The 27,511-nt window shown below is 46.5% G+C and overlaps 1 protein-coding gene across 1 annotated transcript in view; it reads right to left on the bottom strand.

The window, feature by feature from the left end:
• LOC135386349 (alpha-mannosidase 2C1-like) overlaps positions 1 to 22,251 on the bottom strand; it is a 31,514-nt gene extending 9,263 nt beyond the window's left edge. Inside the window, exons 1-12 of the mRNA XM_064616210.1 lie at positions 21,854 to 22,251; positions 21,483 to 21,597; positions 21,204 to 21,388; positions 20,708 to 20,838; positions 17,691 to 17,904; positions 16,055 to 16,182; positions 15,811 to 15,939; positions 13,533 to 13,692; positions 10,796 to 10,941; positions 9,462 to 9,859; positions 9,154 to 9,402; positions 5,423 to 5,649 (exon numbers count right to left, since the gene is read on the bottom strand). Coding sequence (XP_064472280.1) covers positions 5,423 to 5,649; positions 9,154 to 9,402; positions 9,462 to 9,859; positions 10,796 to 10,941; positions 13,533 to 13,692; positions 15,811 to 15,939; positions 16,055 to 16,182; positions 17,691 to 17,904; positions 20,708 to 20,838; positions 21,204 to 21,388; positions 21,483 to 21,597; positions 21,854 to 22,099 — 2,328 coding nt within the window. The 5' untranslated portion in view covers positions 22,100 to 22,251. The remainder of the gene's footprint in view (positions 1 to 5,422; positions 5,650 to 9,153; positions 9,403 to 9,461; positions 9,860 to 10,795; positions 10,942 to 13,532; positions 13,693 to 15,810; positions 15,940 to 16,054; positions 16,183 to 17,690; positions 17,905 to 20,707; positions 20,839 to 21,203; positions 21,389 to 21,482; positions 21,598 to 21,853) is intronic.
• Positions 22,252 to 27,511: the final 5,260 nt, after the last annotated feature.

Genomic DNA, 27,511 nt, shown 5'->3' with positions numbered 1-27,511 from the left:
AGGATGCTCCCCTCTCCACATCCTTCTCTCCTGCTCAAGTTTTTTTTTGCCTGAACAGACGATTCAGGAAATCTCAGTGCTCCTGATGCACACGTTGAATTCTGGGCGTTTACTGTTATGGCTTTCCGTTTTCGTTGACCTTGACACATCGTGAAGTATGTGCCGAGAGAGGAGAAATCTGAACAGTCTGGAGGCCCTTCCGACACGCAGGGCCCCACAGTTCATGCAGCTCCGGGAAGCATTTTGTCGACGAAAGGAAGATTCCTCGAAAAGAAGTTGCGCATGCTTGACGGATTTTGTGCCGTGCAAAACTTCAAGGCGGGGTACAGTGCCTTCCCAAATTGGCAAGAGTTGCATGTCATCACTCAAACAGGTCATGAGATGAATTACTCGTGGACGAGGCACGTTCTCAGGCACGATGCGGTTTCAATACCGTCTATACACACGGGCGATACTCTCCCACAATATCCTGCAGCTGCTGGTTAACGGACGGTGAAAAGGTTGGTTAGATTGGTCCGCCATGGCAGAAGCCTTGCGACACGCAAAACAACGGTAACGTTGCACCATCTCTTAGGCGAGAGCAGAGGCTTGGAAAGTACCTGGCATCTGCGTCCTGCTATTGGCCGGCATCCAGGAGGCGGAGCCTCCGTCGCTCTTGGTCAGCAAACGCAAGCATAGTCGGCCACGCTGCATAAGGTGCAGTAAGCATCCGTTTATTTTACGCTAGGTCGGCACCACGGCAAAATGAGGCCACCATTTGAGTCGATCCGCTTGAGGGTGTCATCGCTGAACTTCATGTTTCTTTCTGGAACGTACATGAGCCGTTTGTTCTTTATTCTAACAAAAAACAAAAAAAACAGACATCAGCTGCAACTTACTTTTGCTCATCGTTGCACAGTACGCCAGCACCACCGAGAAGACAGCGAAGGCAAAAAGAACCGCAAAAGCGTCAGGCTGCCACACACCCCATCCGCCCCAGCGGGGCTAAGCCTAAAGAGCCTAACCTGCAGTCTGAGCGTAACAGACCTGAAATTAAACCGGACTGTCTCAGATTGACTGACTTTGGATTTTGTTGGACATGAAAAGGCTTAGCTTTGTGGACGGGTGGGTCGTGGGCAGTGCTACCAGACTGGTACGGACATGAGGGGGTAGTTTGGTGCAGCTTTGATGTCGCGGCACAAGATGGCGCATGAAAAGCGGCGGGGCCACAGCATGGCTCATGAAAAGCTACGGGGCCGCAGAATGGCGCATGAAAAGTGGCGGGGCCGCAGAATGGCTCATGAAAAGCTGCTGGGCCGCAGAATGGCGCATGAAAAGTGGAGGGGCCGCAGAATGGCTCATGAAAAGCTGCTGGGCCGCAGAATGGCGCATGAAAAGCTGCTGGGCCGCAGAATGGCTCATGAAAAGCTGCTGGGCCGCAGAATGGCGCATGAAAAGTGGAGGGGCCGCAGAATGGCTCATGAAAAGCTGCTGGGCCGCAGAATGGCGCATGAAAAGTGAAGGGGCCGCAGAATGGCGCATGAAAAGCTGCTGGGCCGCAGAATGGCGCATGAAAAGTGGAGGGGCCGCAGAATGGCTCATGAAAAGCTGCTGGGCCGCAGAATGGCGCATGAAAAGCGGCGGGGCCGCAGAATGGCGCATGAAAAGCTGCTGGGCCGCAGAATGGCGCATGAAAAGTGGAGGGGCCGCAGAATGGCTCATGAAAAGCTGCTGGGCCGCAGAATGGCGCATGAAAAGCGGCGGGGCCGCAGAATGGCGCATGAAAAGCTGCTGGGCCGCAGAATGGCGCATGAAAAGTGGAGGGGCCGCAGAATGGCTCATGAAAAGTGGAGGGGCCGCAGAATGGCGCATGAAAAGCGGCGGGGCCGCAGAATGGCTCATGAAAAGCTGCTGGGCCGCAGAATGGCGCATGAAAAGTGGAGGGGCCGCAGAATGGCTCATGAAAAGCTGCTGGGCCGCAGAATGGCGCATGAAAAGCTGCTGGGCCGCAGAATGGCGCATGAAAAGTGGAGGGGCCGCAGAATGGCTCATGAAAAGCGGCGGGGCCGCAGAATGGCTCATGAAAAGCTGCTGGGCCGCAGAATGGCGCATGAAAAGTGGAGGGGCCGCAGAATGGCTCATGAAAAGCTGCTGGGCCGCAGAATGGCGCATGAAAAGCTGCTGGGCCGCAGAATGGCGCATGAAAAGCGGCGGGGCCGCAGAATGGCTCATGAAAAGCTGCTGGGCCGCAGAATGGCGCATGAAAAGCGGCGGGGCCGCAGAATGGCGCATGAAAAGCGGCGGGGCCGCACAATCGCTCATGAAAAGCTGCTGGGCCGCAGAATGGCGCATGAAAAGCGGCGGGGCCACAGAATGGCTCATGAAAAGCGGCTGGGCCGCAGAATGGCGCATGAAAAGCGGCGGGGCCACAGAATGGCTCATGAAAAGCTGCTGGGCCGCAGAATGGTGCATGAAAAGCGGCGGGGCCGCAGAATGGCGCATGAAAAGCTGCTGGGCCGCAGAATGGCGCATGAAAAGCTGCTGGGCCGCAGAATGGCGCATGAAAAGCTGCTGGGCCGCAGAATGGCGCATGAAAAGCTGCTGGGCCGCAGAATGGCGCATGAAAAGCGGCGGGGCCGCAGAATGGCGCATGAAAAGCTGCTGGGCCGCAGAATGGCGCATGAAAAGCGGCGGGGCCGCAGAATGGCGCATGAAAAGCGGCGGGGCCGCAGAATGGCTCATGAAAAGCTGCTGGGCCGCAGAATGGCGCATGAAAAGCGGCGGGGCCGCAGAATGGCTCATGAAAAGCTGCTGGGCCGCAGAATGGCGCATGAAAAGCGGCGGGGCCACAGAATGGCTCATGAAAAGCTGCTGGGCCGCAGAATGGCGCATGAAAAGCGGCGGGGCCGCAGAATGGCTCATGAAAAGCTGCTGGGCCGCAGAATGGCGCATGAAAAGCGGCGGGGCCGCAGAATGGCTCATGAAAAGCTGCTGGGCCGCAGAATGGCGCATGAAAAGCGGCGGGGCCGCAGAATGGCTCATGAAAAGCTGCTGGGCCGCAGAATGGCGCATGAAAAGCTGCTGGGCCGCAGAATGGCGCATGAAAAGTGGCGGGGCCGCAGAATGGCTCATGAAAAGCTGCTGAGCCGCAGAATGGCGCATGAAAAGTGGCGGGGCCGCAGAATGGCTCATGAAAAGCTGCTGGGCCGCAGAATGGCGCATGAAAAGTGGCGGGGCCGCAGAATGGCTCATGAAAAGCTGCTGGGCCGCAGAATGGCGCATGAAAAGCTGCGGGGCCGCAGAATGGCGCATGAAAAGTGGCGGGGCCGCAGAATGGCTCATGAAAAGCTGCTGAGCCGCAGAATGGCGCATGAAAAGTGGCGGGGCCGCAGAATGGCTCATGAAAAGCTGCTGGGCCGCAGAATGGCGCATGAAAAGTGGCGGGGCCGCAGAATGGCTCATGAAAAGCTGCTGGGCCGCAGAATGGCGCATGAAAAGTGGCGGGGCCGCAGAATGGCTCATGAAAAGCTGCTGGGCCGCAGAATGGCGCATGAAAAGTGGCGGGGCCGCAGAATGGCTCATGAAAAGCTGCTGGGCCGCAGAATGGCGCATGAAAAGTGGCGGGGCCGCAGAATGGCTCATGAAAAGCTGCTGGGCCGCAGAATGGCGCATGAAAAGTGGCGGGGCCGCAGAATGGCTCATGAAAAGCTGCTGGGCCGCAGAATGGCGCATGAAAAGCTGCGGGGCCGCAGAATGGCGCATGAAAAGCTGCGGGGCCGCAGAATGGCGCATGAAAAGCTGCTGAGCCGCAGAATGGCGCATGAAAAGTGGCGGGGCCGCAGAATGGCTCATGAAAAGCTGCTGGGCCGCAGAATGGCGCATGAAAAGTGGCGGGGCCGCAGAATGGCTCATGAAAAGCTGCTGGGCCGCAGAATGGCGCATGAAAAGTGGCGGGGCCGCAGAATGGCTCATGAAAAGCTGCTGGGCCGCAGAATGGCGCATGAAAAGTGGCGGGGCCGCAGAATGGCTCATGAAAAGCTGCTGGGCCGCAGAATGGCGCATGAAAAGTGGCGGGGCCGCAGAATGGCTCATGAAAAGCTGCTGGGCCGCAGAATGGCGCATGAAAAGTGGCGGGGCCGCAGAATGGCTCATGAAAAGCTGCTGGGCCGCAGAATGGCGCATGAAAAGCTGCGGGGCCGCAGAATGGCGCATGAAAAGCTGCGGGGCTGCAGAATGGCGCATGAAAAGTGGCGGGGCCGCAGAATGGCGCAGCACGTCCACCTACGTGCTCGCATAGCAGCAGAGAGCTACGACGTTTCGCGCGTCTTCCGCTCGGGTATTCTGGGGGATGTCGCTCGCCTGAGTGCCAGGGTTGCCAGATTTGTCCACTTTCTGACTGTCACAGCACCGAAATTTGGGCAATGGTGACTCGGTGATTTTCTGGCTACTTTTGTGGATACTTCTTCGCGCTACATTTGAGACTCCCGTGCACCTAAACTGGGGTAGTTTCGTCGTGCACCACATACACACAGTGCGCTCATTCCTGTTCACCTAGACGATCGGCCTGCTCTCGGCCGGTGTGATGTCCTTCAGAACGTTTGGTTCGTGTGCTGGGGTTTTAGGACTCGTTAAATAGCCCTTCATTCGATATATTCAGCACACCACTGGCTACAGAATTGACTACTTACAAGGTAAATTGGCTACTTTTGGCTCCTTTCGCTTGGTGCGTTGGAGGCTTTTCAGGACCTTGGATCTGGCAACCCTGGCGAATACCACACCGGTAGGGAGGACAATAACGACACCATGACGTCGAGCAATGGATGTCGTCATTGATATCAAGAGGGTCTCATGTGGTATCCACGGCTACCTTGTCCTTGGAAAAGGTTTTACAAAATGTGGCACAAAACTTCTTCATTCAAGAGCTAGATAAAATGTTTTCTTGCTCTTAACAAACATGCATGTTCAGAGGCACAAGTGTGCGAAGTTGGGGTAGTTAGCATCTTGACATATTGTTGAATGCAGCAATAAAGAACACAGGGAAGACATGAAGTTGATACCATCTACATGAACCTGAACGATGATGAACGATGAACGGGTTTTCAAACCGGTTCATCATAGATGCTATTATTTTCCTTGTCCGTCCTGAAATAAATATTCTGTCAGTTGTGAGTAAGCAGCCGTGGTGTCAACTTCGTGTCTTCCCTGTGTTGTTTATTGCTGTATTCAATATTATGTTCAGAGGCATTTTAGTTGTACTGTTCTACTTTGTTGACGAGATCCCAACCGGTGCTTTTGCAAAAGTTAACAACGTAACAATACTCTGCTATAATGATTAGATTTTCATGCTCGCGTCAATATCGTTCTAAACGGCCTCGACTGTACTGTGATAGAAAGACAGTCGACAGAAAAGGCGTCACACTAAACTTCAGCGCCTGTCACAAACCTCGTGAACAGCCGATCTGCGAGTTTCTAGGTGGTAGTCCATGACGTCCCATGCGTCCCAGAAAAGAGGGATGTCCTCAAAGAGTACGAACATGTTGCAAGACTGAGGCTGCGTGACGAACTGTTTGGCACAATTGTGAAGCTTCAAAGAGGTTATCTCTCCGAGAAGGTTCAACTCTGCTTCCAAGAACTTGTTACGCAGCACGAGCTTTTCTGGTCCTTTTTGCTCTAAAGAGGAAGAACATGAATGGTTGAATACCATGCTACATTAGAAGAGCAAGCATTATGGTTAAAGCCCGAATCCCATAACAAGCGACACGCGGCAGATACACGCGAGAAGCGACAAAATCGACGTCACTGCCGCCACACGAGCGTCAAAAAAGCTTTGTCGCGGCTCAATATTTCTGCATCTACTCCCAGTAGATATTTGTAGCATGTCGCTGAGTTCGTTGCCTGTTGTTTGACAAAACCAGCTAGATTTGGCGGCGTGAAACAAGAACTGAACGCGTGGGCAAGGGAGAGGGTGGAGAGGGCAACCAACAAAACTAGCAGACGAAGAAGTGGGCGGGGCGTTGGGTACTTCAACCGCAGCGCCACTGCGTTACGGCGAATATTACATAGCAACTTCATTACAATTTCTCCTCGTTTTGACGAATGAAATACTATTTTTGGTTTATTTATGGCAATTTACAACTTAGCTCGAATAAAATAAGCATTGCTTCTCCAAAAACATCATTTCTCGGTGACGAAATGTCGCTGCTCAAATGGACCAGGAAGTCGCGCCATGACCAGACGCGACAGCGACAAATTCTGCAGCGCGTCGCGTGTCGCTTGTTATGGGGTCCGCGCTTAAGGGCAAGGATTTGTACGAGATATTAATTTCAGAAGTGTGACCCCACATCTACTGGGTAGTGGTGGGTGTGTTCACATAAATTTTTGTGAAGGTGCCGAGAATATTCCTGGTCAGAGCTGTATTTTAAAGGGCATCAACCTTTTATATTGTAAATCAATCGTATCTTATTTTATCTAACTTTATCTTCGGACTGTCGCTGGGCTCATCTAATGGTGAATTCACTTGGTCAAAATGTGGCAACATGGCCCAACGCCAGGAAATTGCTAGCACTGCGCTCACGGCAGGCCGCATGACAGTTGTCCCCCGAACATAGGTGCCCCGAATAGAGATGCGAAGCCCCGGAATTTTTTTTTTCTTTTTTCGTTTTTTTTCCTTGTCTCTGGAAAAATAGCCCGAAACTTCCTGGCGCAAAATTCAAATGTGTAAATTTTCGTGCCTTCGATGCATTCCAACCCGCCAACAGTGCTTGAGGTGCCTGTAATCCACCAACAACCACCAACTTAGAGCTCCGTCTGGCTGCTCCAAGCAATTGCCATCGCGTTCGCATAATGTCGGAGTTCTGGTCAGAGTGGACGGGTTGTTCCAAATTACCTATCGCTGAGTAGACAGCAGTCTCATGGGATGCTCTGCTCCGCATTTATGCCTAGAGGGTGAACACTACTAAACTTTCTAGCACATTGTATGCTGTGGCTTGGCCGGCAATGCTTCAACTCAGCAGTAACCCCAGCAGTTTCCATTTTTCCCAATTTTTCCACAAAAAAAGCGAAAAAGTAAACTTTTTTTCAAGCGATTTTGCATCTCTAGCCCCAAAGCTAGCGGAATCACTCGGATCATGGTAGAGACACCGCAGTAGCTTGTGATCCAGTCCTATCGTCTGCTAACCCACGTTAACTTCGGCATGCAGGCCAATCGGAGCCAATGCGGGACCTCACGATGCCGATGTGACGACGCAAGATATAATCGCGTATTTATTTGCATATTGGACGCACTTGCGTATTGAATGCACCCCAACTTGAGCACTGAAATGCTGGTCATTTTTTGCTCTCCGCACATCAAGCGCACCCCGACTTCAGTAACACCGCTGGATCGTCTCGCGCAACACCAGCCACCCAGCCAGCGTGTTGCGCGACTGCTCATACTGCACAGTTGTATGGTGCAGTAATGGAGAGACCAGCACCAGGGTGAGGAACCGCGAATGCGAGGGACATCGAGGAGCATTTCGTCCACGCTCGCTAGAAGGGGAAACCATTTGATGTGGGAGAATCGCGGTTGGGCAGAAGAATGTGCGTCTTATACGCGAGTAAATACGGTAATTATAATTATTTTATTTTGACAAGGTGCCCATAAACAACCTGAGGGTCTGGGGCATGGTGAACCAAAATACGAGGTTATACAGTTTGACAACCCGCTGCTCGGCTGTATCGAGGCCGGGAGAAAAAAGTGCTAGCTGGCAAATTCCTGGTGCTAGTTAAATGCCACGAGAACACGCGAGATTGCTACGTTTTGACCACGAGTAAGGCCTTTCTTTTTCTGCTGCGGCAAATCCTGAATTCTGCAGCAGGGAACTATGAATTCTGCATTTTTCCGCAGTAAAAGGCGAATTGCCCTATTTTAGACAGAAAATACTCTCTATCAGAGTTCTTCGTAACTCGTTACAAGTAACTCGTTACTGTAACTAAGTTCCTTTTTTTTGGTAACTTGTAACTTAACTCGGTACTTTTGCGCCGTGGTAACTTTCAGAGGAACTCGTTCCTTTTTCAGGTAACTTTGCCAAAGGAACTTAAGCTAAGTTCCAAGTTACTTTTAACTCGCTTTTCACTCACGTCCATATATTTTCGTGCTTTCTCTCCGGTTCCTTCGTGGCATTTTTTTGCCATAAAACGTGATATTCAATCAATTACGATATTTTATTCAGGAAGTAAGAACCGCTGCTATTGAAATGAAACTGAACCATTGTGCACCCACAGGAACTAAGCGTGTCGCCCTCCTCCGCAAACGACCTTCAGCTGCTCACGTGCGCTGCACCAGCGTAATGCTATTTTGTGTCCGAAGTAACGTGGAAGTAACTCGTTCTTTTTTTTTAAGGAACTGAGCAACTGCGAGTTACATTTCAGGCTCAAGAACTTCGTTATTAACTTAGTTACATTTGCACATGGTAACTTAACTTGTAACGAGTTCTTTTTGGGTAACTTCTCAATCTAATCTCTCTATTAGCTCTTAGTGTGGAGGAACGCAGTTACAACTCCCAAAAAGCATTTGTGACTTAGCATAACACCGACTATTTCACTGACTATCAAATTATACTTGGTTAGTGACCTCCCTGCACGTACAGACTTTAATGTCACAAAGAGGTACTTGACAGCTATGGACACCAAAGCAGGGGTCAGCGTTTGCATTCCACTTCAGAATCCCAATATGTTAGAGGGTTGTTCCAGCCACACAGACGGGGCCATATCACGGCCTGGTGGTCTTTTCCGGTTGGCACATCTACGCTGTAACGCAAGCTGACCCGGTGTGGTGTCGTGCAGAGCCCATAGCGTGCGAATGTAAGAAGCACCATGATGATGGCTATCAATAAAGGATTCTGGAATGGGATGCTGGCTGAGCAGACACAACACCCTGTGCTAGCAAAGTCCACTCATCTCGTGCAAAAACGGAGTTAAGTGCACGGTTTCTGCAAAGTTCCGCGCAAAGACTCATATTCCGTGGCACACCCACAATTCCGCGTTTTTTTGCAGAATTGCGGAGTCGCAGAAGAGGAAGGGCCTTAACCAGGAGAATGTTCAGAATCTGGCAAAGAAAGCTGCCAGCAAACGACAACGCGAATTCACCATAAATGCGCCCAACTTTGCAATGAACGAGGAACTGGGAGTACCTGCCTGCACTGACAGGCACCTTGTGCGATGCAATCCCTCTCAACACATGGTAGCCGGCTGAGCCCATGTTGACAGAGACCAAGGTTCCTCCTGGGACATCTTGCATGACGTTGTCGTCTACGCCTTCGATCCAGCACCGCTTAGAAAGTTCCTCTCGACACCAGGGGACTTCCACTATTTCCAGGCGGGGCCAGCATAGAGTATTGACAAAGACAACGTCGCAAGCACCGTCCACGTTGGTTTTATGAACACCTAGATAAGAATACAACGTGATAAGACAACTAACCACATTGGGGAAGTTTTAGACCTACCGAAAAGTTGCCGCATGGTGTTCTCCTTGATTTCTCCGACATCTTTCAACACCCGCCGGTAGAGGAGTTCTGCGTCGTCTTTCACCCGCAGAATGCAGCTGCCAGGTAGGACGTCGTGGAACTGATTGAGCAGGACATCCCTCCAGCACGAAGCCAGCTCGTCGTAGGGGTAAGCAGCTAACCTCGCCTTCTCTGTGCCCAGCGCAGCCGCGACGCTGCAGAGAAGTTCTACGGTGTGTAGGACGAATTCACATTCCCTATTGAGCTTCTTAGTGAGGGCATGAGTCGTGTACGTCGCGTTGTGCAACTCGAGGTAGAGTTCACCCGACCACCTGTTCAGTTTCTTGCTGTCCTTCTCGAGATGGCCGAAGAAAATGTCCGGGGTCGAGAGTTCGATTCTGGAAGGACAAGAATAATGTCACGTCGCAAAATTTTCGGAACGTTTCGGAGTAAACGAGTCTCGTTAACTTTTAGACCCGCTCTATGATTAGTACAGCCGCCAGTCAGAACAACGATCCTAGTATTATTCAGATACTGCTCCGAACTTTGTGACGTGGGAATAAAGCCTCAAAATATATTGAAATAACACCCCATGCATTTGATTCGCCTATTTAAACGTTTAAATATGTCAAATAAAATAAGATAGCACATTTCGTTTAACATTATATTCCCCGATCCAGAAAAAAAATTAATCATGCCAAAAGAAAACACTAATACTATGCAAAATTTGAGTCAGGCACTACTGAAATATTGAAATAACACCCCATGCATTTGATTTGCCTTTTTAAACATTTAAATATGCCAAATAAAAAAGGTAGTGCAATTTTTTAACATTATATTCCTCACTCCAGAAAAAAAAATTAATCATGCCAAAAGAAAACACTAATACTATGCAAAATTTGAGTCAAGCAGTACTGAAATATTGAAATAACACCCCATGCATTTGATTTGCCTATTTAAACATTTAAATATGTCAAATAAAATAAGATAGCACATTTTTTTAACATTATATTCCCCAGTCCAGAACAAAAATTAATTATGCCGAATGAAGACAGTATTAGTATGCAAAATTTGAGTCAAGCAGTACTGAAATATTGAAATAACACCCCAAGCATTTGATTCGCCTATTTAAACGTTTAAATATGCCAAATAAAATAAGATAATGCAATTTTTTAACATTATATTCAACAGTCCAGAAAAAAAAAATCAATTACACCGAAAGAAAATACTATTACTATGCAAAATTTGAGTCAAGCAGTACGCCATTCAGTATTCTTACTTGCACAAACAGCATGTGTTCAACCCAGGTGAGCCATCCCACACACATTACCTACTTTGGGACCCCATCAACATCTTCCAGTCGAAGCTGACGTTGCAACATTGCCTCGGTGGGACCACCTCCACCATCGCCATGTCCAAATAGCAGAAGACTGTGGGTCGTGCGACCTTTGTCCTCGAGGTTGTTTACTGTCTTCATAGCCTGCACAAAGTAATTACATGCCACTCGTGGATGGGCAGACAAACGCCTTAAAAACGCTTTGTACATGATTATTCTGTGCCCAAATAAGTCCTTAGCAGGGAAGGGTAACGGTAATGGTAACGGAAACAGAAACGGCATATTAACGAAATTGGAGATGGTAACGATAACGGAAACGGAAACGCATACCACAGTCCTCCATTACCGGAAACGGAAACGGATGTATCGTCCGGTATTGAATTCGGGTAATGGCTATTCCTGTTGTGCGATGACACTTCAGTGACTTTTTTCTTTTCTTTTTTTTTTTTCGTTTTGATGACTCCATTCCCGGTAATGCTCTAAATACTACACGAGAGCGCGCAATACTGGATCTCGAGGGTGCCTCCGTCGCTTACCTCGTCCCAGCCCTCATAACTCATGACACCAACACCGTACTACACCATAGCAAGAGGAGCAGGCACTACGATTTTCAGTTACTTATTTTTAGGGCCTGACTTTTTCGGGTTTTATTTTTGGCCAAATTCGGGGGGTAAATATCGGGTGATATTTTTCATTTGAAAATTCGGGTGTATTCGGGTGATTTTTTTTGTTTAATAAAAATTTGTCTTAACATGGAACTAATGTTTAGCAATGTTATCAAACTTTATTTTAATGCACGCTTATGAGTGTGCCACGCGACCCGGACGTTTTCGGGTAGATTCGGGTTAAACCTGAATTTTACAGATTTTGTGCGGAGGGTAAATATCGGGCGGATACGGGTTTAACCCTAAAAAGTCAGGCCCTACTTATTTTGTAGTTTTCTTTTTTCATTTCACCGTGGCCGTGGCCGTGTTATTCACTACTGATAGTGTCCACTTATGAATGCGACATTGGATGAAAGTTACGCCCGTCTTGAGTTGCTGGACTCCGAGTGACTGAAGACATGTTCCTACTTTTTTTTTCTACTTTTTGCAAGATGTGCGCATCCCAACGACGTAAAATTACTTGCGTAGTGTGTACGCGTGACACCGAAGCAGCACTTGGGCAAAACAGGGCGTCGATAGAGCCGGACAGGCTGTCATCCCGCAGCTCTGTAACAACCGTTCCTTTACCAGAAACAGTAACAGAAACGTAACGGAAACGAAATTGAGAGGCCGGTATCAGAAACGGATAACGGAAACGAAAATATACATAGCAGTATCGAAACTGGAAACGGTAACCAAAATACGTCCGTTATCCTTCCCTGGTCCTTAGCAACTTTAGATATGTGCTATGCAGTATGGCATACATTGGCATTTTTCTATAAATTCGTTTGATACCGCCTCATGGTGGGCTTTACCCATAAAACATCACAGCTCATCACTGAACATCGTTGATGCATATATTTGTTATCTACTATTAGTTTTCATGTTCCATCTACTCGTTCTAGATTTCCTTGAACATTCTATCCATCTTCTACAGGCTTATCAGCACGTATCTCACCCATGGCCTGCATGCAGTGCCTTTATAATGATTTGAAGTGTAGAGAAGTAGATATTTTTTTTGTGATTATCATGCTTTCACTCGCTTACTTTCAATGGTTTGTTAGTCTCATCTTCCAATTATCTTCCTTGTAGCACTATCAATATGTTTGTATAGGTTTAACCGTTTGCATGTTTACTGTTATGCCCTGTATTTGTAATGCACCACTGCCTAGGCATGTGCTGTTAGTGGGCACGTATAAATAAATAAATATCCCATCGTAGAGTTGTAGACGATTGAATCCCATCATACGCATCATTTAAAATAAAAAAATTTGCATCATATGCTATCACTCAACCTCTCAAGATGTGGTGGCGAATGATAGCCAAGACGGCCAACATTAGTGCATTTGCTGGGCTATGCTACAGGGGTCCCAGATAAGTATGACACATTGGAACGAAACTGACACGCAAAATTTTTTCCCTAAAAAAATCTAGGCTGAGGTGTGGGGAAGCCAGGTCGCTTTCGAGAGCATGTGTAGGGACATGACACCCCTGTTACAAGCCAGTCTTGCGTAGTAGCTCAGTTGCAAGTAACTTCTAGCTGTAACCGTAAAATGTAACCGTAACCAAATTACTCCGGTATTGCAATATTTTCCACGCACCAGTTCTGTAGTGAAATTTTGTCAAGGCTTCAAATGCCCTGCAGTTTTTCCCCAAGCGGGAATTCCACGAATTTTGTCTTCTCATACGCAGCCAGGACGGCCTTAGAGTGACTCCCACTGGCCCATATCCTGTTATCCCGTTTATAACACGGCACGTGCTATAATTATGCTTAGACAGTACAATTGCTAGCGTGGTAACCGTAGCTGTGCTAGTTACATTTTCAAAACAGTAATTGTAACTCAGTTCCTACATGAAAGAACTGATGGTCTCAGGCTGGAACACCATAGAAGGGAACAAACATAGGGGTCCTACAGCCTAGCTAACCTTTTCAGTGACTTTCATCTCTCATCAGTTCCTATTTTTGCAGGATAACCGTAATTGTAACTTTAATTGTAACCATAACTGATTTTCTTAGTAACTTACCCATGACTGCTACAAGCCTGATGGCACCTTTCAGTATGAAATTTCACCGAAGCAGTCGCTACATACCTCGGCAACATTAACGTTGGCAGAGTAGGTTTCCGACGGAGCGAAGTGAGTAAGCACGCTGCTTCCATCGATGCCCTCCCAGTGAAAATTGTGGTGTGGGAACTTGTTCACCAAGTTCCAGCTCAACTTCTGAGTCATGAACCGGGAGATCCCGCAGCTCCTGCAAATGTGAAGTCCCCAGCAATGCAGAGCAGAACAACAGTTTAGCCACAATGGTGGTGGAAAACAGGTGAAGCCCGCTTGAATGCGAATTCCCAGAAGCCAATTTTGCACTGCCAAAGGGGTTTCAGGACCACTTCCAAACTTTTGAAGAAATAACATTGTAAATATTGATCTGTGTGTAGTAAGCCTGCACAACAAAATGCTATGTTCTTCCGAGATCCCGCGTTACGACGGTCGCTCCGAAGGTCGCGTGCTTGGAGAGCTCCTCCGCCGCTCTCAACTCTTCACCCTTCAACTTCAACTCTTAATCACCCGTTTTTGGAGTGACATTTCATCGTGGAGAAAGGAGGTGCACACTTTTTCGTTTCCATGACGACGTAAGCAGTTGTAAAGAGGGGGGCCGACCACCCACCCTCTCTGGAAAGTAATTCCGTAATGAAAGGCAATACCGGCCCAGTATTGGTCCAATATTGGACCAATATTGGGACAGTATTTGCCGATATTGGGCCAATATGGGGCTGATATGTTGTGCTGCTTGGGTGTGACCTTCGGGTACTTTGGGCTAGCGTCCACGGATAAATTGCCACTTCCCGTTTGTCTGCCGACGTCTCTGAGCACCGTTCAGTGCCACTATCACCAATGACTTGAAAACATTGCAGTTTTCAAAAACCTAACAGTTAGAAGAACGCTCAAATGAGGAACGTGGGACTTTGCGTGTCGAATCCGCGGACTACAACAGTATGAAACGGAGCCACACGTTTAGTAAGTTGCGTATGGTTCCTCAACCCCTTTAACTTGAGCACAATACAGGCCTAGATTTACTGTCCTGTGCTGTTTGCCCTAGATTTATTAGCCCACACAGGCTCAAATAAGCTGCAAAGAATTAAAGAATGCCAAGCGATTGAGACCAAGCTGCGAAACAGCCCGAGCTCAACCCAGGCCCGGGAAAAAATTCACAAACTGGACACGAACGTGAAGTCAAAGCGAGCATGAGTCATGAACCTGGCGCCCAGGCAAGGCTGTGCTTGTACTCTATCACACACGATGCATGCACTTATACACTGCACACAGCGAACGCATATCTGATATTTGTAAGTTAGTACTAAGAAAATTACTTTATTAAAAGGAAACTTAAAAACGTGCAAATCAGAATGAAAGCTTTGGTTTATAAAGCTCTTGCGAGCTCGAAGTTTGAATATGCTGCAATAGCATGGGGTCCGTATCTTAAAAATGATATAGCTCAAATCAAACGTGTACAAAGGAGAGCTGTTTGTTTTACCCATGGTAGATACAGAAGAAATGATTCCCCTTCCCTCCTAATGCAGCGAAACATCCCGAAGTTACAAGCACATCATAAATTATGTCACCTTACTTCTCTTCATGGTGTCCTTACAGATAAGATTATATTAAAGCTTTCAGCTTACGTAAGGAGTTCAACAATAAGAAGAAGATGACACAGTCAACACAATCATTTGCAAACACAAATTTTTCCGAGATTTTTTAAAGTACAGTTTCTTCCCAAGAGCAGTGAATGACTGGACCTCATTACCTGGTAGCACCTTTAAACGCAGTAATTTTGTTCATGAGTTGCACCACCTTATTTGCTAGTATTCTGAATTGTCATGTTGCATTTATCATTGTAATTACATCGCAACAGACCCAACCGTTCTGCTTTTTCTTACATAATGCCACTCCTACATGGGCCAAAGCATCGGCCTACAGTATTTATAAATAAATAAATAAAAATAGTAAATGTTCTACGTCCCGTAACCTGTGGTGTTACCCAAGCAGCACAACATCTTGGCCCAATATTGGCAATGTCGGCCCAATAGTGGGCCAGTAATGCCAATATTGGTCCAATATTGGGCCAAGGCGTTGTGCTGCTTCCCAAGCAGCACAACATATCGGCCCCCTGTTGGCCCAATATCGGAAAATACTGTCCCAATATTGGACCAATGCTGGGCTAGTATTGCCAATATTGCTCCAATATTGGGCAAAGGCATTGTACTGCTTGGGTTGGGATAGTGGCTCAAAGACTCACACAACAACGATGTTTTCTCTATCTGTCCCAAAACATACTATGTAGTTTGATTACTAGACCTGGCAAGGGTCTCACCTCATAATCTGAGGAAGTTGGGCAGAATACCCAAATGTGTCCGGCAACCAGAATTCCTTGCATCTCACTCCAAATTCACGCTCAAAGAACATCTGGCCGTACAGGAACTGTCTAACAAAAGACTCTCCGCTGAAATTGGAGCAGAGTTGTCATTTTTTTTTTCTGTTACTTTAAAGTGTTCACAATATTGCTCAGTTTACTTTTCCAAAGTGCTCTTTCGCATGTTCCTATGGGACATACAAACCTCGGAAGATTTCCATCCATTTCTACCCAGGTCCCTCCAACGGGTATAAACTGTCCTTTCCTCACGTACTGCTTGATCCTATCAAACAGTTGCGGGTAATCCTCTTTGATCCAGTACAGTTGCTGAGCCTACAAGAGGAGTCAGAAATGAGTCACAGAGTCAGAAGCCCACAAGAAGAGTCACAGAGTCTGTATATTCCACAGGTATGGGGAGGTCCCTCAACAAATGAAACCTGTTACAAGTTGATAAACTATAACCGCTAATCACCATCACCTTTTTAAAGTAAACAAACTTGGTGCGGGAAAGCTTCCTCTAAAACATCCTACTAAACATGAATTACGATTAATTCATGAAAAATATCGTTCTGCCTATTACATCTAAGTATTTGCAATGCAAGGGTGAATTCACACGATGCAGCTTTTGCTGGAACGGTTGCACGCAACTGAAGTTGCAGAGAGTAGGCTCCTTTCACACGGTGAGCAACTTGGCACATCGTAGTGTTGAAGGAACTCGTGAGATGGCACGACAAAGTGTCATCATCGCCATCACCTTTATCCAATCGCACGAAAGCGAGACCTGAAAATACAGTTGACAGTTTGCAAGTATCTTCAAGAACACATTCTCGCGAAATATTTTACATGAGCCGCCGGGGAAGATTTAACGTTGCCAGTGTCACCTTCGCAACCAGTGCCAGCTGGGAATTTACGTCTCGTAAGTGATGACATGAGAGCCAGTCATAGCGACTGGACATCTTCGGAGGAGGAGCCAAGCGATGGACAGAATGCATCAACCATGCTTTCAGTTCTCTGTCTCGTGCAACTGGACAAAGATGATGATCTTGTTGTGCCATCTCACAAGTTCGTTCAACACTATGAGGCGGCAAGTCTTCCCTCTGCAACTTCAATTGCGCGCGACCATCGCTGGAACGAAGTTGCAGCAAAAGTTGCGTCGTGTGAATCAGGGTTGCGGAATAGGGTCGACCATTCCGTTCCAACTCCATTCCGAGGAATGGAGACTTGTGATAATTACATTCCTTTCAATTCCTCGGAATGAAAAGGTATGGCCAATTCCCACTCCCGGGGATTGGGCTTGGCAACCCCATTACATTCCGAGGAATGGAGATTTGTGATAATTCCATTCCTTTCAATTCCTCGGAATGAAAAGGTATGGCCAATTCCCACTCCCGGGGATTGGGCTTGGCAACCCCATTACATTCCGAGGAATGGAGATTTGTGATAATTCCATTCCTTTCAATTCCTCAGAATGAGAAGGTATGGCCAATTCCCACTCCTGGAATGGGCTTGGCAACCCCATTCCATTCCGTTAATCCTCTCAATAAAAGAAAAGGGACCGGTAACCGGACTGGCTAGCTCAGCAGCCACCGGGCCGCCCAGACCATTCCATTCAAATTCCATTCCTTAAAAAAAAATTGCCTAATTCCATCCCATTCCATTCCTAGGACACTTTCCGCCATTCCATTCCAATTCCATTCTGGGCTCTGATAAATCTGGAATAATTCCGAGGAATCATTCCAACTCCGGAGTGGCAACTCCGCAACCCTGGTGTGAATGGGCCCTGAGATACCAGCAACCAACACTAACCACCTCAATAACTTAAGTTACGCAAATAGCTGTACCTGCGAGCATGCGAAGTGGTACTGGGGGTACTTCTCCATGAGCAGAAGAGCAGAGGAAAAGCTGCGTGCGCACTTGCGCTTAGTCTCCTCATACGGCCACAGCCAGGCACTGTCGATGTGGCAGTTGCCAACGGCAGAAATCCGATGCTGGCTGTCACCATTCTTCTGAGCAAAGAAGTGGTCGGCTATTTCTTTGGCTAGTTTGAAGGTAGACCTGAAAGAGACACAGATACGCATCTATGAACAGGGATCGTCTGCCAACTTTGTCCCCGGCAGAGGTCAGCACTTGTGACCCCTGCTCACTCATCTCCAGCTCAGCTCCCTGTTTCCTCAGTCCCACTCACACACTCACCACTCAGCTCTCCCTTTGTCTACACATGCTCGCTCACTTCTTGCTCAGCTCACCATTTTCTCACTCGTCCTCAACTCATTCGTCACATTGAGCATGAGTGAGCATGTTCATCAGCGTGAACTTTGTCAAGTATATCACATTCCTACGTTTATCAGCTGCACCATGAGACTCTGCCCATGATTTTATGCTACAAGTGTTACCGTTCAGGATATCGAGAAGGACTTAACCGGGCACTAGAATACAATAATAACTTGTCCTCAAATGAAGCATGGCAGGCGCGTGCACTAGCAGTGGGGACTAAAGGCACCCTATGTATACCCGATGCACGAGCTGAAGCGACATCCACTGTTTAGTGTCGAAGCAAGAATTCTTGCTTCGACCCCATATTGGCCCAATATCGGCAAATACTGTCCCAATATTGGTCCGGTACTGCCAATACTGGTCCAATATTGGGCAAAGATGTTGTACTGCTTGGGATTCTTGCTTCGACCCCATATTAGCCCCATATTGGCCCAATATTGGGCAAAGACGTTGTGCTGCTTGGGAAAGAGCTCGGTAGAATTCTCATTGTAGTTTCACAACGGAATCAAACAGCTTTGAACTACGACAACAAGCACGAAATTAACACGGTGTCTGACATAAGTTGAAGTGAACTTTTTTTTTTTTTGCATTTTAGTGCCCCGTTAAAGGAGTACAATAAGGCCATGCAAAATATTTTCAGCTTAGGACATCTCATGAAAGTATGCACGTCTCATGAATGCATGCAATTTTTTCTATAAAAAAAAACACACACACATGGACACAGCTACGCGTGTTCACTCGACTCGCCCCGCGGGGTGTAACGAGGGGGAGAAGGACGCTGCGCACGTGATTGATGATGACATAATGTCAGCACGTTTGTTTTGATGTTGTGTTTCTGTCACACTTCGTATTAACTGTCCTGCATAGAGCTGATCTAAAAACCTGAGTACAGAGTGACCTCATTTGCTAGAGCTGTTTACTGCACTTCTGTCTGTCTGTACATTCTAGCTACAAAAGAAACTCAGCCAGAGACAAGGGACGACACACTTCACGAAACATCTGCCCACTAACAACTGACAGAATTTAATGCCACACACCAACAAACAAAAAACAAAGAAGAACACAAGGGGAGGTGACAGGGAAAACTGGCTTGTTAGTTATTATCTTTGTCGCACACGTCGCTAATCTCTTGCAGGGATAAGCCAATTGAAGGCTGGCTCACGCAAACATGCTTCCCATGATTAGATAAGATGCAAGCCTCCAATACCTCACGTGCACTTTGTTTTGCAGACATTGCTTCTACAGTAGTGTTCTGAAACCATGGAAAGTACACACACGTTTTACAATGTATTGCCAAATGTCCAGCGGCTGCAGTGTTCTTCACTAAGCTAGCGTAGACATGCGAAGCCCCGGAAAAATAACGAAAATTTTTTGGAAAAAAACATTTTTTCGTCTTTCTTCCGCGTCTCCACAAAAACTGCTCCAAATTTCCAGGCGACTAAATTCAAATATGTAAATTTTCGTGCCTTCGATGCGTTCCAACCCGCCAACCCGCCAACAGTGCCTTAGGTGCCTCTAATCCGCCAACAACCACCAACTTAGAGCTCCGTCTGGCTGCTCCAAGCAATCGCCATCGCATTCACATAATGCCAGAATTCTGGTCTGAGTGGACGGGTTGTTCCAATTACCTATCGCTGAGTTAGACAGCAGTCTCACTGGAATGCTCTGCTCTGCATTTATGCCTAGAGGGTGAACACTACTAAAGTTTCTAGCTCATTGCATGCTGTGGTTTGGCCGGCAATGCTTCGACTCAGCAATAACCGCGTTTGTTTGCATTTTTTCCAATTTTTCGGAAAAAGATACGAAAAGAAAGTTTTTTTTTCAAGCGATTCAAAATTTCCGGAAATTTTGCATCTCTAAGCCGACGTGTTCACGAGGACGCATCTAATGCGTGAACTACTGCCTTCGTGAACACGCCCGCTGGGATAGGTGCCCAGTGAAAAGTTACGTTTACAACGTTACACAGCAGCAATGTTACATCCATCGCAACTGTAGCAGCTATGGTTCCTCTTTACAGTCCGGCCACATGCCACCTGTACACAACTCTGACAGTCCGTACGTTACCAATATGGAAATATGATGTTGAACAAAAAAAATCAATGCTAAGGTCGCCACATAGACTTCTAAAGTAAAAATATACGCCACATCATTTTTTAAACAATGCGTCTATGTTGCAGACAGTGTTACTGCGGCACTGGTTACACCCACATCATTCTTAGACCTATCTGTGTAAGGGGCTGCTTGACTGCCAATGCTCTCTTTTAATGTTTCGACTTGCTGTTAGTTAGTGGTGCTAACATGGAATAAGAAAAAGATACATTATATGGGTCATGATTTAGGTCATTATTATTTTGAGATTGTTACTTCATAATTAGGCCATTTTGTGCTAAGCAGGGTATGCAGCATATACCACTTGTTGGTATTTGTACAGAATAAGCATTTAACTACAGCTAGTGTACAAGCATACAAAATGCTTGTGGCATCTGTAAAAAAAAAAAAAAAGAAAGGTGATGCAGCATGCTTGGAGGGCAATAGAGAAGATCGTGATCAACTCAAACGTGATTTCAGTAGGCGCCGTGCTCACCTGTCATCAAAGTCAATGTGGTTGATCATCTCATTTGCGGTGTACATTGCCTCGTAGCTTCGTATGCAATCTTTGGGAAGCTCCCTCGAGATGTCTACTAGGATTTGAATGTCCGTCACCAAGGCATCAATCTGGAAAAATGAAAGGAGTTTTCCAAAAACAAAACGACAGGAGAAAATAAAAACAACGGTGCGATAAAAACTCTGGAAGATGTTGTGTCTCTCTTCTTTGTCCCAAAAGTTGTAAGGTGAAGTTGAGACATGGCTTTTTACAAAGTACCGTAATTTCACGCTTAATAGCCGTCGCTTATGCGCAATTTTTTGTTTCTTCTCACGGCCGCTCTGCCGCTTAATTACCGGTGCGACTTATCTGGTGACTATTTTCCACACACACAATTGAATGGGCATCACGCATAATGGATGCGTGATTAGGGGTTCCTGATGCGCGGTTTGTAAACTTAGTCGTAAATGAGAAGTAAAATTGTATTTCATCGTACCTCCCTGTCAAATATGGCGATATCCGCTTGCTTGAGTGCGAACTGCTTATTGGGGTCCGGCGGACTGATCATGGTCGGACTTCCAGCTCCGAAAAGCGTGTTGCATGCCATCTCGATGTAGAACTCGTGGTGAAGACAAGACACGCTCGCTGACGGCGACACGATAAAGTAGCTTCTCTCATCGCCTGCAAAAGCAGACAAAGAGGCTTGGAAAAGGGTCTTAGAAGACCTATTTCACCATTTAACTGGCATGTCACGTCACGTCAAACGCTAACCCACCGGATAAGCCTTGAAGTGGCTGTCCATTAACAGTCCATATCAAAGCTTCGCTCTCCGAATTCCACCTCAGATGTACCTCTTTACCGCACCACTTGTTTGGAATGTCAATCACAACCTGGAAGAACATGAAACGGGCATGACTGCAACTGTAACATACTTAAAATGCGTAAAATATGAACAAGAAGCGTTGATACCAGTTCGTAAGAACACACAAAACGCAAACATTAGTGGTTCAACTTTATCTACTGCTTGTTTGACCGTAAAAGTTTCCGTCAGTTATAGTTCTCAAAGCAATGCAATGAAAAAGATAAATACAGTTAACGTGGCAGTGGTGTTTTTAGCTTATACTATAAATCTTAAATGTGCACTACCTTAAACCAACAGGTCGTCCAGGTCGGTCCGAAGTTCTGACCGACTGTGGCTGGTTCGTAGTCCGCGTGTTTCGTGGCTTCACTGAACGAAATTCTGTCCGGCGTTGAGAAGACATTAAGACTCGTGAAGGGTCTCTGTTCGGGATAAATTCTACCGAACAGATTGACATCAGTGAAGTACAAGGGGCTGATGAACTTTTCGGCCCTTTCCAGGGTACTCCGCCTGTTTTTAAACATCGAAGCCATTGCGCTGTGTTTGCGTACAACGTTTGCAAGAAAAAGGGTCTCAAATGGGCGCCGAAGAACACAACGATGACATTTTGTGGACTATGAGCACTGAATGAATAACGGGTACACAAAAACAGACAACAGATGGAAGCTTTTGTGCTTCTACTGGATACAAGATTGGCTTCACTAAAATGCTAGTTGGCTGCATATTGGAATGGATTGGATTGAATTGGATTAATTTTAGCAGAACAGCAGAACTCTTGCGGACAGAAGCGGAAATCGCAGCATCAGGAAGATCGGGGGATCATGACCAGAAATCGGAACCGAAACTGAAACCGAACCGAACACGCCAGAAAGTAAAAACCAGTATTTTTCGCTGAACCGAAACTGATCCGAACCCAAATATGTTTTTTCTCGCGTTGAACCAAACTGTAACTGAACCAAGTCTTCTTTCATTCTTTCTTTTTCTTCTTTTTTTCCTTTTTTACGTTTGCCGGTTCGCAACACGGTTCAGATGTCATGTGCGTTGTGAGAGATCGGAGATCGAAACTAGTATCAGACCTCTACCTGTTTGTAAACAAATGACGTCATAATGAGAGGATAGAGAGGTAGCAAGCGAGCTGGTGGTATAGATCCATAACTTAAAAACCCGAGACTAGGGGACAAAAAACGACAAACACAGACAACACGACAGACAAAGACGACACACAGACTTGTCTGTGTTTGTCGTTTTTTGTCCCCTAGTCTCGGGTTTTTAAGTTATGGACGTCATAATGTTCGACAGCGCCACGAGTTTGGTAGAGCTGAACTACGTTCAAAGCTAGTGGCGAACAAGGTCGCGTCCGAAAGCCACGGTCCTGAGGGGATTACGATGGTATTTGAAAGGGACGCGACCTTCGGTCCTACTTTTCTTTCAGCGAACAATTGCCCATTCGTGGAACCCAGCTCTCCCCTTCCGATCTGTTTTGGTTTCGGTCTGTCTACCAACGTCATGATGACGTGTCTCGGGTAGAGGTCTATTGAGTGGCGCTACCAACCAAATTCGAAACCGAAACTGAACAAAACAAACAAAACTGCAACCCAAGTGCGCGAGATATTTCGTATTTCCTCCTCGCGCCTATTGCGCCCATTCAGTTGTGTTAGTTTTGATGTCGGGCGGTGCTTTATTTTACCAGCTAAGATAACACCTATCATTCATCGGGTACTTTGGACACAAAATGTAAATGACAATTGTGTTGGAGATCGTGCTGTGGCGAGTCAAATTTCTTGCTGCCAAAGGAGAAAAAGTAGCGTCTGATTGAATATACAGGGTGCGTCATTAAAAACTGACCAGAATTTTTATAAAAAAGCTGTGAGAGCAGCGGACATCCTCTGGAAGAGAGTATCTAACTACTAGATGACCAATAACCTGAAATTCATTAATTAATTTTTTAATCAGGGAATTTCGTGCACAAAACGAGATAGCAGATTGAGAGACTAACCTCGTTGAACACATTTCCACGTTTAAAAAATCCTGAAACGCGCACGTGCGCTAAAATATCCATCCCCGAATTTCGGTATGCAAATATTTAAATTTATTTTTCCTTCTTCTTACTTTTGGTAGTTGTAGCTAGCTTCCTCATACGCGATTTCGTCGTCCAGCAACCCCATGTTTTCATTTTGGGCTGTGAAAATAACGGCCAGTCCCTGAGCAGCATGTAATGGGGTGTATACGGTCGGTGAACACACATAGAGAGTAGAGTACGGCACCATAAAGTTACACCTGAAATGCGTATCTGCAACACGCGGTGTTGCGTTGCACCGCCCCTGTGTTGGCAACAACAACAACAGAAGTACGACGAAAAAATGGCTAGGATGCAAGCGAGCTGGTGAAGATGATGCATGATGTAAAATCCAGAGACTAGAGAACACGAAAGCACAGACACAACACGAAGTCTCAATGATTGACACTTCGTATTGTGTCTGTCCTCTGTCTGTCTCTGTCTGTGTTTTTGAGAACGGTACAGATGTGGTTGCTTCTGGCCCATGGCAATCCGCTGAAAATTCACTTTCCTTTTTTTCCTTTCTTTTCATGCTATTAAACATATCCCCCCTCATTATATCGGCGGTCCCTTTTTCCCATGCTCCCATATGGATGCCAGACTCCCTTTTTCCTTTTCTTCTCGGACCTATATAGATATTTCATTCTGGAATATATTTTAGATAATTAAAGAGCAATTTCAGAGGCGATCAGGATTTCCTTTCCGAACATTCAAAACAAGCAGGAACCGATGTCCACGTGAAAACGCAAATTTTTAAAAACATGAACAGGCACGCAAGTTTTTAGCGTACCAATAGATTTTAGCGTACCAATTTCGGCACGCGTACTTTAAGATGATGGCAATTGATGTTCTGGGACTGGAACACATAGAACGGACAAATACATACAAAGCCTCAAGTGCCTAAGAAATCAACGATGACAGAAGGAAATCACTGAAAAGGTTAGCCAGCTGTATAGGACTCGAACCCACATCTTCTGGATTACCGGTCCAAGGTTCGAGTCCTACACCTGACTAACCTTTTCAGTGACTTTCTTCTTTCACGCGTATAGTTTCTCGGCCGCTGCGATGGCGTTTCGACGGACGAACCCTAGCGGAAAGAAATGACAGCTCATCATCATCATTTCCGACACGGGAGGAGGGGAACGAGATTACCGAGCTGTAATCCGGGGATCCAAGAGAAATGGGCTCCTGTCCGAATAATGGCCCCACCTGGAATAGGGCTTCCGCAGAGAGTGATCCCCTGAAGGGGCCAGCGAGACGCTGAGGATGGTGTGCCACCCATGAGAACTTACAAGTGGTTGAGTCACAGACACATTCGTTGCGCAATCGAACGTCTGGTTGACTCATACTGCTGATATAGTTGACTCATCGAGCTGAATAGGATTCGCTGGTGTCTAGCCTATGGTTGCATACGCGTAAGGAGTGGGGGCTGGGGGGCGTATATTTATCAGTACAAACGAAAAAAAAAATGGAGGAAAGTTCAGCCAAACGGTATGTCGGCTGGCTATCTCCTCCCCCCCCAAAAAAAATAAATAAATATAAAAATGCTGTGATTTGTATCTGCTAGCCAGTGTTGTATATAGCGGCGCTACTATACTATAGTAGCGCTCTACACTCTTAAAAATGATGGTTGGTGGCGGTGGTGGTGATGGGCTTGCCGTTGTCGGCCTCACGTATGTGGGCAACGTCACGACTCACGCCCTGGGGGAATGTGCGTCCTGGGCCGACTTCTAAGGGAACTGTGCCGACATATGTCTGAAAGCGTCTGAGGAAAACCCAGGAAAAACCCCAGACAGCACAGCCGGCACCGGGATTCGAACCCGGGTACCTCTTAAAAATGAACTTCACCACATAGCACGCTCCTAGCCAACCATCATCTCGAATGATATCGTTATCTGCCCTGATTTGTTGAAAACTGGAGGCGTACCCTTTTTTGTGACACTTATGATGTTCGTAATTGTCACAAAAAAGACGTACGCCTCCCGTTTTCAACAAATCATGGCAGATAACGATATCATTCGAGATGATGGTTGGCTAAGATCGTGCTATGCGGTGAAGTTCATTTTTAAGAGTGTACCACTTTAATTTTTTCAGTAGCGGGCTAGTTTCAGTATGAGCTACATTTTAAATTGCTAACGGAAAAAAGTACTACCTCCGCTACAAATATGAGTAGCGGCATACTCACTCTCCGCTACCGCTACTTTCATAATAATCAAGACGCGGAACACAGAAAAAAAAAAGCGAGATAACCTCGAAGCTGAATTTTTCTTTTCTTGTCATTTCTTTCAGCTGCTCGTTAATCAGGCAGACTGATGTGAGGATCATGCTCAATCCCAACTCTCAGACGCTAAGCGCCATCAAATATTTAGAAATCTTATGTGTGTTATTCTGTGCATTTTTAACAGCCGCGACAAAAATGTGTAAACCGAAACCAATTAATTACTTCAACAAATGACCCGGCTTCGGTGACAGATTTTTCGCTAAAAGGTGTCCACTGAAGGTCCCAAAAGGGGTAGTACCCATTTTAACCTACATGCCATTTACCTACATGCACACGTTTACGGATACGTATACTACGATACTATATACGTATAAGGCTCAAGGCTATGTTGCATTCTTCAAGTTCACAGAACACGAAAGTAAAAAGAAAAACATCAACTAGCTTGCCTCCTGCTATCGTGTTCATCATACAGGGTGTCCCAGAAAACGTGTCATTGAATTATAATAAAAAAACTACACCACCTAGAGTCATGCGGTCAATGGCATTTGTTCTTACTGGGTTTTTGCCACCTCCTCATGTGAATGTCGTGTAACGTAAGTTTAATTATGTAAATTTTTGCGAGCTTAAGTCGGAAATTTGCCAAGTAAAGGTCACTTTTTTACCCCACCAATGTGAAGAGCGTGTCTAATTTACTCAAATTAATGATAATTGACAGGGACATTCAGGAGCTATCCCATCGGAAAAAATAGCCGAACATCGTGCTCTACGGAGGTCGCACAGAATAGCGCACGATGAATTTTTCAGCGCAATCTTTGTCAGTCCGACGAAAGGAGGTTGGAAACCCAGCCTTCCCCGACATCACAGAAAGAGATAAAACAGGCACGGTTTATCACATTCGACTTTCGCTGGGCTAATGCTTTCCCTCTCCCAATTTTAGGAACTGTTACTTTTTCTACTATCACTCTGTGGGCTGGCTTCGGAACCTCCTTTCGTCGCACTGAGAGCGATTGCGCTCAAAAAGTCATCGCGCGCTATGGTCCGGTGCTCCGAAGAGCATGATATTCGGCTATTTTTTCCGATGGGATAACTCGTGAATATCACTGTGAATTATCATGAATTTGAGTGAATTCGGAACGCTCTTCATATTGGTGGGGTAAAAAAGTGACCTTTACTTGGCAAATTTCCAAGTTCAGTTCGCAAATATTTACATAATTAAACTTGGAGTACATGACATTCACATTAGGAGGTGGCAAAAACCTAATAAGAACAAATGCCATTGACCGCATGATTCTACGTGGCGTAGTTTTTTTATTATAATTCAATGACACGTTTTCTGGGACACCCTGTATACCCCGACGACAGAGACAGATCCCTAAAAGAGGAGCCCGACTTTTGGGCCCCACAACCAATTATTATTGCGGGAGGTAAATCTATAAGATGGTGGCAAAACCTGCACCACTAACTGGGAGGTCTTTCTTTCACGGCATTCTCGGAAGATGGCTTCTATTTGGAGGGATACATTACGTGACTCACGCAAAGCACCTTCTTTACACGCCGACAGTCGTTGGGACACAATGAGACGCCGCTGCTGATGAAACCCATCGGAGGTGGCAATTTTCTTTCTGCGCTCGCACAGAAGCAGCCCAGAAACGATCGGCCCTGGGAATT

This window comes from Ornithodoros turicata, chromosome 2, assembly GCF_037126465.1.
Source record: "Ornithodoros turicata isolate Travis chromosome 2, ASM3712646v1, whole genome shotgun sequence".
Lineage (NCBI taxonomy): Eukaryota > Metazoa > Arthropoda > Arachnida > Ixodida > Argasidae > Ornithodoros > Ornithodoros turicata.
Note: the sequence above shows the minus strand (reverse complement) of the source record. Positions and strands in the feature narration are given on the sequence as shown.